This window comes from Meleagris gallopavo, chromosome 8 (genome assembly GCF_905368555.1).
Source record: "Meleagris gallopavo chromosome 8, MGAL_WU_HG_1.1, whole genome shotgun sequence".
Classification (NCBI taxonomy): domain Eukaryota; kingdom Metazoa; phylum Chordata; class Aves; order Galliformes; family Phasianidae; genus Meleagris; species Meleagris gallopavo.
In genome coordinates this window covers 20,592,183-20,605,480 of record NC_139411.1, presented here as the reverse complement: position 1 = coordinate 20,605,480, position 13,298 = coordinate 20,592,183, and the positions used below count along the sequence as shown (strand labels likewise).

The following is a 13,298-nucleotide window of genomic DNA, read 5'->3' as shown; positions in this document are numbered from 1 at the left end:
TATATAGAATTTATCTTGAAAATATTGTGCTATTTTATGTTATACTCAGTACAACAACTACTCATTACAATGTCTATTATGAAAGTAGCTATCATTTGAACTTTTATTTTCATATTAGAATCCTAATGAAAAAAAATTATTTTAGTTCAAAGCTAACAATTTTAAAGTTTTATTATTTTTTACAATACACAAATAAAATAAAACTGACGCACAAAAAAATTTCATTAATCCAAAGAGAAAAGGATCAAACTGTTTTCAATTTTCTATGAAACAAATTAAGTTCCAAATCAGAACATTTTTTCCCCAAATGGTAAACATCCCATAACATCTTTATGATAATTCTGTAACACTTTCCAAATCATCTCTTTATTCAGTAACAATTTAAGCCGCTTGTTAACACTAGTGTGATGTAAAAAGTCAATAATGTAAGAGACTATAAGCCTAGCTCTTCATTTCACAAACCTAAACACTGTGCTTCAAGGAAAGTGCATGTTAGCCAAAAACATCATTGATGAGTTCAACATCTACAACCTAAGATCACTGATTTTGAGATGTGGAGAACAGGAATATTTTTTAAAATGCCATGAATTCAGAGTAGTGATGCAAAAGCAAAAATAGGTTAGCAGTGCAAAGAAAAATAGACTGCTATGGTTACTCACCCTGGAGCCAGTCCAGCCTAACAAAGCATATGCATATTGCTCAAAGGGGGTTATGACCAGATCCACACGGATTGCTTTCCAGTCTTTGACTTCTGCCATGTCACATTTTTTTGACATGTTGTAACTGCTGTTGTCTACTCTTGCCTGGTATAATTTTAAAATTGCAAAACACTTCTGAAAATGATCCATGGCATCAACATGCCTGCTTGGAATCTGTTCCTTAACAAATGTTGATTCAATTATATCACAATATAGAAGTAAGCCCTAAAAAGAAGACATTGTTTGCATTAAATTACTGGATTGAAATGACAGACTTTCTAGATAGCTATTAAAGTTGTTTGTAAAATGCAATTTCAGTAAACACAGAAGTGTGAATAGCCAAGTCTGGGTAAAATTTATACAATAAACCAAGTATAACTTTTGGAAAAATATTAGCTGATTTTTGGAGGGAAATTTAAAGTGCTAATCATCCGATAGAGACATCCTATCGTATACAAAGACATTTGTGGTTCTTCTCTTCCTTGCCTTCCCCTTAAGGCTTTTGTAGTTGATGTCAACAGAAATTCTGGAGTAACTACTGATGCTTTCTCACAAGGCAGACATCTAGTAAAACACAGTAGTGGAGAAAACAATCTTGCTGACAGCTTCCAAACAAAGAATTTGGGCTATCTGTGTGAGATTTCCTTGTGACATGGCCCTGATCACTACTTTTGTTAGAGGGGAGTGAGCCATAACAAAGTGGTGAACATAGAGTCAGAATTTATTAAAATATAAACATTATTTAATAATAAAGACAGTTCAAAGTGAGGATAAAAATAGAAGTAATAAAGTGTTGTGAATGAATTCTTTCTAATCCAGCATTGCAGGAAAGGCTGGGCAGAAGAGACAGTGCCTTCCTCCATCTCTGTAGCCAGCAACCTTTCAAAAGTTCCTGGGTTTGCTGTAAACTCTGCACTATTCTCTTTAAGGTCCTTAGGAAAAGCATTTTTCTGACATATCTCAGCCCTGTTTCTGTGCATTTTGTTTGCATTTCTAGGCAACTTTCAAGGCTACTGATTTCCTGGGCATTTCAGATTTACCCTGTACTCCCAAAGGTTTTTAAATCTCTCCATGTTCAGTCACCCTCAAGTGAAGAGTAATCTTCCCTACTCCCTGCAGCCAGAAATCTTCTCCTCACCCAAAGCACAGCACCTGGGACATGACAAAGACCAGCCTCCCTTTCTCTGCTACCCAGCACATCATTTTTTAGCAAATACAAAACATCAAATACAAAAGAGCAAAGTAATAAAGTAGATATTGACCATAACCCTGCTTCTTTCAGTCATGGTTGGGATTTCAGAATAGAAATGGGGCTTTATATGCAGTAATATAGCAACATGCAGTATCACTGACACTATCAGAAGGGCTCAGCTGGCAAAGAGATTCCACTTTCTGAGCGCAGTTCCAACATGATGAAAACACTCAGATGTGTGCTTGACTCCTGGTACTCAACTTTAATTTAAATTTTATAGATTCATAAAATACAGGAGACCACTGCAATTGCCTCTCTCTGCAACGCTACACAAGAATTAGAGACTACTGAGATTTGTCTTTGCAAAGGTATTGTGGCTTTGTTATAAAGGTTAGCAACAATGGTGCAGAAACCACTTCCTCAATAGGTTAACTCATGTTTACTTATTATTGAGAAAAACTACTAAGCTGAATTTACTAACCACACTCAAGCTAAATGAGCCTTTTAGTTTTCTCTTCAAGATCAACAGGCCAAAGGGTAATTGTCAGCTGTCTTATCGTATTTGTTTCACAGTTCTTTAAATTTACTTCTCACACTTCTGTGGTAAGATGAACAGACTGATTTTTAAAATTTCCATCCCCAGGATTGTTTTATGTGCTTGGATCAAATTTTCTCTCCCCTCTGAAGTCCCATAAATGTGTATGTATCCTCCTTCCTCTTCTCTAGGAATTTTTATATTAGTCTCACCACAAAAAACCCCCACAATCCTCACTTTTAGTTTACATATCCCTTATTATATGGTGAAGAAGAAAGAATCATATCAGCTTTTGTTATAGGTTTTTTTGTTGTTGCTTTGTTTTCTTTTCTTTTAAAATCTGCAATATTGAACTGAAGTCATTTAGAAGCAATTTTCTTAGATGGTTATCCACGGTTAATTACAACATTCTCTACATCAGATCTCTTATAAACACAGCTGATAATGAAAAGATTTTTAGAAGGATATCTCCATTAAAAAAATAGTCATAATTTAAAATATACATATATATTTTTTAGCGTAGTGCAAGTATGATAACTTTATGGGGTAACTTGTTAAATATCTTATAAAATACTTCACAGCAATAAAGTTACTTCAGAGCTAGTGCAGGGGAAAAAAAAATAGCACAACAGAAACACTTAGGAAGATGTGAATTCCAACTCCCCGAAGAGGCACTGACAGGTATTTTTAGATTTTCAGCCTTGATGTTTTTGTTGAAGATGGTTCCAAATTAACAATCACATTATTTTATTAGGAATCAGTCACAGGCTGTTCTATGAGTCACTGGTCCAGTTCTTTTAATGAAAACTATTTGCCTTGGATAAACATTTTTTTACTTCTTTGGAATTATTCCTGATTTTGAAAATAGTTACAAACTGATCTGAGAAAACTTCTTATGTAGCTCCCCATCTGGGATTAATAGTTTCCAAGTCTGTTGATTTGAAAATGCTTATTTTTAGCAGGTGCTCTCTTATATCCATCCTTAAAAGTGATTATAATTTTTACTTGATTTTACCCCAGTGTCACAAGGAACTGATACTTGCTATTTCCAAATTAAAAAGTATAGTTGTAAATGTAAACAGAGTAAATTTGACATGCAGTCTTTGCTGTACTGAACACACTAAAAATAAATATGTTCCCTTTACCTAAAGTCACCCAAGATATCACAACTAAAGAAGGTCCTGCCCTCAAAGTCTCCCAGCTGTTTTAAGGTACAGCATTTAAATACATGTCCCACCCATTTGTTTGCTGGTAAGATGGTTGTTTTTCTTCCTCTCTAACTTCCTACTCTTCTGTTTAGGACAAGGGAATGCGCCTTGTGCACCTGAGATTTAACATCAAGCAATTATGTAGCAGTTAATGATTCAGTACTGGAGCCTTCATATAGCTGTTTTCTCTTGCTGACTAAGCTGCATCTTCTACTTGAATATATTTTAAGAATTTGCAGATGGCCATGGTTAGCAGTTGTTTAAGATATTTAGGAAAAAATTATTCTAGGACTAGATATCTCTGGGTTTTCTTGTGGTGTTTTTTTTTCATAATTTGTTGGTCAATTTCTAACGCTGTCATAAAGAGCATAAAATAATAGATACTGCTGTAAATATTTATCTCAACTTCAAAATAAATCACTTAGACAATAATTACATAAGTGCTGAGTTCAACAAGCAGATGAAACCAGATTGAAGGCCATGATACAATCTTTAAACAGGAGCCAAAGCCTAGCCTATATCCATCGGAATGTTTTTGACTGTGGCAGGGTTGGAGATTCATGATCCTTGAGGTCCCTTCCAACCCGGGTCATTTTGTGATTCTGTATTAGGCACTGGTCTTCACCATCACCCCATACAGCTGAAATGGCACTTCTGTACATTTTGAAAAAAGTGTGACTTGAAGGGCAGTCAGCTATGAAGATTGCATGAAGTTCTGGCTACTGCTAGCTGCAGAACAGCAGCCTTCGCATTAGTCTGTCAGAGAATGTCCAGTTGTTTGCGAATTTCAATTTGATCTTCAAACCATAAACTGCTGTAGACCTTGTTTATGCAATCAAGTTTTAAAATGTGGACATTTTCATGTCCCAAATTTACAACACCACCAGAATCAAATGTATTTTTTAGGGCAATTATGTCAATAATCATAAACATTTTCCCTTTTAAAAGTGATTGTGCACACTTACTTAAATAGTCTGAGTGCTGGTACACCAATAGTATGGATAGTAGAGTCAATGCATGATCAAACTGGGGAAAAATCTGAATCAGTAGCTGAAAAATCAATCCAAGTATGGTCTTCACCATTCTTCGCTACTCTTAATTAAACAAAATTCTATCCCATTTTTAACATTACAGTCATAATTCCTAATATTGTTAGGTAAATTAATTCTGTTAAGGCTAATTAATATAGTTTTATACCACCCAAAAATGTAATCCCATATGTTCTTCTGAAATATAGATATGTCATTGTTCTTAATTTCCTTCTCAGAGAGTTTATTGAAGTAGAACAGAATTATTTTCACTGAAATAGTTACAACAATCCAAAGTAGGTTGCAAGCATGTTAGTTCAAGGTTGCAACACGGAAAAATCCCTATTTAGGTGAGGCAAATGGAATTCTATAAATTGGAGCAGCTCAAGGAACTGATGCCTGGGAGCAATCAATGCAGCTAAAGTGAGGAATCATTAGGAAATGGCATCAAAGACTCGATCAGCAATGCAAAACTTTACAGCTGCTGCCTAATCATGCAGCTGCCTTTTTCTACTTGATGCCAATTTTACCAACTAGAAGAACTTGAAATTCCCTATGCAGAAAAATGGTCTGAAATTCTGGGTATGTCCCAAACAGCTTGGTTTTGACAGCCCAGCACCAGAGTTCAGGAACAAAGATTTTTTGCCTCCATGCCACGACCATTTCTACTGGTGGGCAAGAAAGACTGATGGAATTGCACATGCTACATGGGGGACATCTCAGGTGACCAAGTGTTGAATAAGTTAGTCCAGAAAGCTATGAAGTTACCCAGAATTGAGGAAGAGATTCAACTACACATCTGAAAATTAATATATACATAACTTTGTACGTAAACAAGTTATATATACATAAGGGAAATATACATACTTAAACCATATAGATATATGGAGCACACACCAGAAATATCAGACTTCATAACAACTGCCATTGCTGCTGGGGCCTTTATGTAAAACATAGCAAGAAGAGAAAAACTTCTGCCTATTTTATGCAATTTCAGAGGCTGGACAGTCACATTCAGCCCCATCCTCTGCCTAAATAAATGTAAGCCAAATTCTCTTATGTCCCACTGTTGTGCTCTAGTCACCATGCACTAGTCTATTATAGTTAAGAATGCCCTCAACTTCTTCTGAAGTTGAGCCAAAATGCTCAATGAAAAAATCAGAATGCAAAAGGTGAGGCAACATTTGTTTACACAGAGTGAATAGATTTCTGCATGAACAGAGCATTCATCTGAGAGAAATAAGCTTTGTTCTGGCTTCGTAACTGTTTCTGTATCTTGTCTCAGAAACAGCTTTTGTTGCTACTGAAATCCAGCTGTCATTCAATAATCCATGTGCTTCTGTTCTGTGAACTCTGTTTACAAAAACCTTCACCAGTAATGAAAAAGCTAGACCATTCACTTTTTTCTCTCCACCGAATGGACATCAGGCCTTCCTTTCCCTGATCTGTTCACCTCAGCAAGGGTGAATGATAGAGTCTAAACCAGACCACAGAATGCTGGAATAAGTATACACAGGAAGGCATCCATATTAAAAGCCAAAAGAAAACTGAAATGGCAATGTGAGCTAATGCAACATTATACTTACATGAATTTAAAACAAACAAACAAAAAAGCAAACAAAAAAAAGCAAAAAAAAAAACAAAACAAAAACAAAACAACAAGTAGAGTGCAGCAATGCCTGCAGTAATGCAATCTCTTCTTTCTCTGTTCATGGTACATATCTAACAACAGGAACAGTGCTAAATATAGCTCTATAAGTTTTTAGTGAAAAATAAAATACTCTTTACATAGTATGCAAATGAAGCTTTATTGCCACAGATGGCACAGCCTATATGCCTACAAATTTCCCATGAACCTCTATCCCACAGAGGAATTAATCTCTTACTTCCTTGAAGAAGTTTCCTGGAACCATTAAAACCATAACCTGTGTACTGCATTGCAGCTTTTCTATTTAGCCATGCTACTTTGAAGTTCAGCAGAGAGACTGTGTTCTCTTTACTTCAGCCCATTCATCCCTGATGATGCTGTATCAAAAGAATAATAGTGCTGATTTAACCACTTAGTTCCCAGCAGCTTCCAAAAGAAAAATCTCTAAACTTTTCAGCTAAGAGAAAGGTCCTTTTAAACTATTCAAATAAGGGTAGGGTTCATAGCTTAGGAGTAAAACATTGCAGAATCCTTCACTAAGAGCTGCTGTAAGGAAGGCAACATCATGACCTCAGTGACATTCTTTGATGAATCTGGGCTTTGAAACAGTAGCACAAAACTGGAAAGCTGTGAAACAGCCGACAGGTGTACTGTCAAAAAGTATTACAGCGTTTTAGACTTTTTTTTTTTATTTTTTCACTCTTCAAAATCAAAGCTGATAAAAAAGCAAGAGTATAATTCTTCTCTTTCTTTTTGTATTCTGATTTTGCTGGCAGGTAATTTTTTCAGTAGTGATGCTACAAGCCTGTATATTATAACTACCACAGTAAAGAGGATGTAGAGTGTTGTAAGCCATAGAAATTTCTGGGAAAAAAAAAATAAAAAAATCATTGAAAATGTTTGTCCATAGGTTTAAACAATCTTATTTGGGTTTGATTTTCACAATCACTGCGCACCCCCCTTCTGATATTTTCTTTGTACTCGGATATCTAGAGAAATCCTAATCTTTTCACCAAACCCTTGACCTCCAGCTCTCTCATTGCACTCATTTCTGCCAAATTTTATCCTTAAAAAAAAAAAATCAACAAGAACAATTTATTTTCTATTTCTTTCCTCTCAATTCCATTTAATGAAAACACCTCGGGGTGACCTGAAAATCTTCCACCATTGCCAGACTTCTCAGACAACCACTGCTCTCATTAAGGTAAGTGGAATATGACAGAATGGGAGAAGGGATGAAAGGCTGCATTTGGGGACAGGCCCAAGAGTCACAGGAGTTTTTGGAGGACCGAAGCACATGGCTTCCCAGAAGCTCAAGTCTGCTTAAAAAGGTAAAAGCACAACCTACAAGAAGAAATGCAGCTTTGCTTGGAATTAAGGGAGTGGGATAACTGAGGAAGAAGCTTTACATAATAATAAAGAGATAAAAATAGAGCTGCTTCTTAGCAATCATTAATTGCCGCAGCTTCATTACTTTTCAGTGCAGCAGAAAGTTTATCTGCAAGAAATCTATTTCAATATGTACATTTTCCATGGAGAATTATGATGGAAATCAGAGAGATCTACAAAATTAGTAATAATCTTTTAGCATTTTGAAGACCAAAAGTCAGCTGAAGGAAGAGAAATTCCACTAGGATTGTATCAGGAAAGATCTAGTTTGATGCCTTGACATTAAATCCAGTTGAAAGGCTCTAAAACATAACATTTATTCCATCAGATAAGTTTTTGTTTGTTTGGGGTATGTTTTTTAAATCTTTTAAAATCTCTTAACCCATTATACTTTAATTAAAGTCCATGGGTCAAGAATCAGTTCAAAGGCATTCTGGCTAGGCTATCTGCACTGAAAGCTGAACTGCTTAGCACTGGGGCATTTAATGATTCACTTCATACAAAGTGCTGCTCTTTGACATGTTGAAATGTACTCAGTTCCTTTGAATGGTACAGATAATAAATGTCAAAAATATCTTGGCTGGTCAGAAAGGTTGAAAAAGAAACAAAATTTATTATTTCCAACATGCTGTATTTCTGACCCAGGAATATTTTGAGATACCTCCACCTATTATAATTGAAAATTTTCCGAGTTTAAAGCTGTTTGGAAATGAAGAAAACTGAATAGAAAAACCCTTAGATTAACAATTCATCTGTGAAATGTGTGCAGTCAAAAAAATATAGACATCATAAAGGGCTACAACAATTCTCACAATGGAAACCAGGAAAACTGCTAATCTATGGGTTGAAAGGAAGCCAGAACTCCTAGAACTGTATACTCAGTTTTCAGATTAGCTGCCATCACACCATACGGTAACAGAAGTCCACTGTACTTAAAATAGAACTCCCTGAAACAAAAACAGTAACTTGGGAGGAATTACTTCCATTTCAAGAAGAATGCATATCTATATATATATAATTATATATATATAAGTATACATATATACATACATTTATATATACATAAATATACATATTATATATATATAATTTTTTCTTTTTTTAAGTATAAGAACAATTTTACTGTGCCACCCAAACCTCCATTTAGCCTAACTTCTTACCTCTCACAGGAATATATAACAACACATAGAGAACTCCTGATACAGCCTTCATCTGCAGCACACTGAGCTGAAGGATACATCTAGATAATCATGATTAATAACCAACTAGAATAACATCCAATTTCAAGAGTCAACTTAACTACTACATAGGCTTAATTCAGTGCTTTTAGAACATATATATATATATAGCTAAATGTTATTATGTTCATACTTGCTTTTTCCATAAGTTAACAACTTTATGCAGAAGTTCATCATCTTCCCTTTGTCCTGGATTGGTGATCAAAAAATCAATATCATGCCCAATCTTCTTACCCCTGAAAGCAATGAATAACAAGAAGAATAAAAGAGTTAAATTCTTTTTGAATTTTACGCTACTTTCAAAGAGAATATATATATATAGTTTTGGCTGCATTATAAAAAGAACATCAAGCGATAGCAATGTTTCCTGAAACACAATCAAAATTGAATCTTCTCTTTCTTTTATCAGGTCTGTTAGTTTTCTCTGTTAGCTAATAATCTAAAGTTCTGACGCATTTTCTCTGTTGTTCAATTAGATACTGCAGATCCATTTAATGATGTTAAATCTCTTTCTTCCCCTTAAGTCTCAGAAACGAAGGTTTTAGTCATTGCTGGTAAGAAAAAAAAATCATAAACAAAATACCACAATACATCTTAGGAGTCCAGTGCAGTAGGAGCAGGAAAACTCGCCAATATAAACAACACAGTCTTAAAAATTCTTTTTTTTTTTTTTTTTTTTTAATGACAGGCATAATTCCGAATATTTTAAATTTGTTTGCTTTTAAGTATAATGTTGCGTTTCACAGGGATTGATTTAGGGTTGTTGTTGATTTTTTTTATTTTTCGATTGTCCTTTTGTTTTCTGAGAACAATTCAATCCTAATGTGACTAAAGCTTTTTATTAGACTTACTAGGGATTGAGAATTATATCCATATGCACAGTTTAATCGTAAATGCTCTTAAAGAAAAATGATGTCATAATCTTTCTTTCCTACATTTAAATCCAGACATTCAACTTGCTTTTCATCTAGTTGCAAATTATGTTATTTCTAAATCATATTAAGATGTAGTTATCATTGCAAAACAGGAAAAAAGCAAGCTATTTGGATTGTTTCCTTTCAGAATCATATTTGAGAAAGTCTTAAAATTTATCCTGGATTGCAAAACATCTGAGGCCTGCAGAACCAATACAAATTATTCATTGCATTTGAAATATTGCAATAAGGACTGCATACACGTTTATTTATTGGCTGTAACCAGGCCATCCTATGGAAAAAGCAGAGTCATTTCTGTAGAGATGTTTCTGAAAATAGGTGCAGTATGCAGGAGATGGAGTAAACATCCAGAATCTGAAGTAGCAGCACTTGACTGTAGCATAGCTCCAAAATCTCCTGTGTTACTTGTCTATCAATCTCGTGCAGTTATTCACAAGGGTATGTGATGTTATAGATCAGGTATGTTTCAGTTCAATTCTGTTTTCAGTATCAAAGAAGTTGTAAATTGTTACACAAGGAGTGAAAATTGGAACTATCCAAAACAAAATACTTCCTCCTTTGTAATTAATGAAATGATTTCTTCTCTTGAAGTAGTGTAAAAACTGAACTTGATTTCTTAGACTTGGAAGTTAGTAGGAACAGAGCTGATTGGCAGATGTCTACTACCATTTGTGTGACAGGAAATCATCCAGTCGATGGGTAGTAGAACAGTGTTAGCAGCAAGATAGAAGGAAATGAAAACCTAGGTTTCACATTTGACAAGCAGTCTAACTCACTATAATGAAACTATTATGCCATGTCTGCAGCAAAGTCAAAACTGCTTGAACAGGTGGAAATGATTTCAAAAGAAGTATCAAACAAAGCATCAGTCTAGCCTTAGAATCTGAAAAGTAATTCAAATTCACGAATACTTAGTATTTCAAGTAACAATTTCTATGGTGTTTCTGTAGGATGACATTCATTATCTCATAAATTACCATAATAATTCAAAATTCTTACATAGCACTTTTTACTTCATGTCTCAGAATGTTGCTTTGTTTTATTTCCAAAGGGAAGGAACTTAATGTTCCTATTTTAGAGATGAAGGAAGTGGCATAAGAAAACTTGCCTAAATTATTATAAAGAAAAATAATCAAAAGAACTCTGAAATTGATGGAATCAGGAGTTGATTCCTGATTCTTCCTCTGGTACTCAACACATACTGAATGCATGCATATTTTAATCTTGTCTACAGCTGCCTGCCTTAAGCTGGCTGTAATAAACCCAAGGGGTTCAACCAGCCATCTATTTTGCATAACAGAGTGTATTTACTGATATGCTTGTTATGATTGAAGTTATAATATTTAGAACTGATATAAAAGCATGCAATATATAATTACTGATACTGTCAACCATATTTCAGCTTCTCTTTGAAATGGTTCTTACTGGGTGAATTTCTGACTGAATTTGTTGGCTGTTACTGTAACATTTAGTCAGATCTCCACTAGTGCCACTTGCAATTTTCTTTTTATTATTCCAAATAAATCTATCACCTTCCTTGAAATACAAAAGCAATTTAGTAAATTCATAAGCTTTATAATATATACTACTCATGGCTTGTAAGTCATGTAGAAAAGTGTATGTTGGTCCAGTCCTTCATTCCGATGAATTTGAAGGGAACATGGTCATTGATCACAGCAGAGCAGAGCTTTTCCTCGCATATATATATATATACACACACAGTATAGGATCAGTTAGAGCCAAGTTACTCTGTCCAAACTCAAAAAGCATATGTATATGTTTATCAACAATTATCTCCATTTGCATTGCCAACAGTTTTACTGAAGATGAAGCAAACTGTATACCCTGATATGATATAATAAAGAACTTGAGTTAAAAACTATGGTGCAGATATCTGATCCTCAAATCAGATTTGGAAACCCGGAATTCATCATCCAATTGAGTGCCTCAGAGATAAAACCTATATCTCTTGTTCATTACCAAAGTTCAAGAGGAATGACGTGGACCTCAGTCTTTTTCAATCCTCACCATATTCAGGAAAACAGGTTCCTTACACAGAGCTATGAATTGCCTTCACCATGACACACCATAACCAAGGATATTAAATACATATCCTTCACTTAGGAATGAAAACACTTTGTTTGAAAAACAAATGTCAAAATGATGCTGTGACCATCTATTTTTATCTTGTACTCGGTAGCCCCCTGATTGATACACTGATCCCTCTTCTTTTTATTGACTTATTTATCTCAGTTAGGAATACTGGCAATCTTCCTGCTTCACAGGAGGCAGCTCCTCAGTCATCTCCCCTGCCTCCCACAGTGGTACAGTTCCAGGACCAGAGTTCAGAAACAGCGTTTGAGTCCATGCCAACGTCCACAGGTTATTTACTTACTTGTTATTAGCTCTTGGATTAAAAGCACTCATCCGAGAAGAAGAACACCCAGTCTGGTGCTTTCATAGCCAGGTTATTTGTCATCGAGTGAGCCTTAAATATGAAATGCAGAGCCAGTGTTTGGTACAGGGAGGAAAGTCCTGGGAGTTCTCCTCTCTAAATGGGCATTCCAGTCATTACACTATATCTCAGTTTTTCTGGCCCTACAAATCTTCTATTTTATATTGCAAAGTGCCATGAATCCATGCACGCTAGTGGTTTTAGCACACTAATGGATGGTCAGAGATTGAGAGATATGATTCTGGCAAGCCAGTAAGTACTCTAACCACAAGGCTTTTATATAAAAGTTGAATTATATTATTTAACAAAACTGTTCAGATCCCTTTATATAATCTTTCTTCTTTTATTTAAATCTAAGCCTAAATCCTTTTTAGGATGGAACTATGTAAGAAAACTCCCACCTTGAAGAACTGAGGCTGCAGCTCAGCTTTTGTCCTAATCATTTTGTTCAAGCCTGGCGACTATAAAAGACAGAACACTATTTATTTAGTATGTTCAATTCTCAGCTGACTAAACTCTTATAAAGCTAATGATTGACTGCAAAGGAACACTTATTTTTAAAGTTGTTGGAATTTTCTTTTTTTAATTTTTTAATACAAAATCTAGATTCCAAATCATTAAATAATATGAATTAAATTTAAATTTATGGATCAAAAGATAGTATGGTAAGGATAATCACATTTTCCTGTTCTATAAGTTCAACTTAAGCAAGATTCAATATTTTGGAGTACTCTGTATACAGAGCATTTTGAAGCCTCAGGACATTCTATAACAGCTAACCCATACCAGTGGCAATTCTGATAAGCTGGTTTCAGCTGAGGAAAGTCGGACTGACAATTCTCTACCACTAACAGAGCTTTCCTATTGGAGGAGCTTAAAGCACCTTTTATACAGTGATGAGTTATTTTTCAAAACTCTGAAAATCAGTTAGCAAGCACTGAGCTTATAAAGTGTTCAAGTGCATACAGAAGA

The 13,298-nt window shown here is 34.9% G+C and overlaps 1 protein-coding gene across 2 annotated transcripts in view; it reads right to left on the bottom strand.

Moving 5' to 3' along the window:
* DNTT (DNA nucleotidylexotransferase) overlaps nt 1-13,298 on the bottom strand; it is a 100,253-nt gene that overhangs the window by 25,250 nt on the left and 61,705 nt on the right. For both annotated transcript variants that reach the window (XM_085229562.1, XM_085229561.1), the window contains 2 exons: nt 9,070-9,172; nt 660-923 (listed from right to left, as the gene is read on the bottom strand). In XM_085229562.1, the coding sequence (XP_085085688.1) occupies nt 660-923; nt 9,070-9,172 (367 nt within the window). The remainder of the gene's footprint in view (nt 1-659; nt 924-9,069; nt 9,173-13,298) is intronic.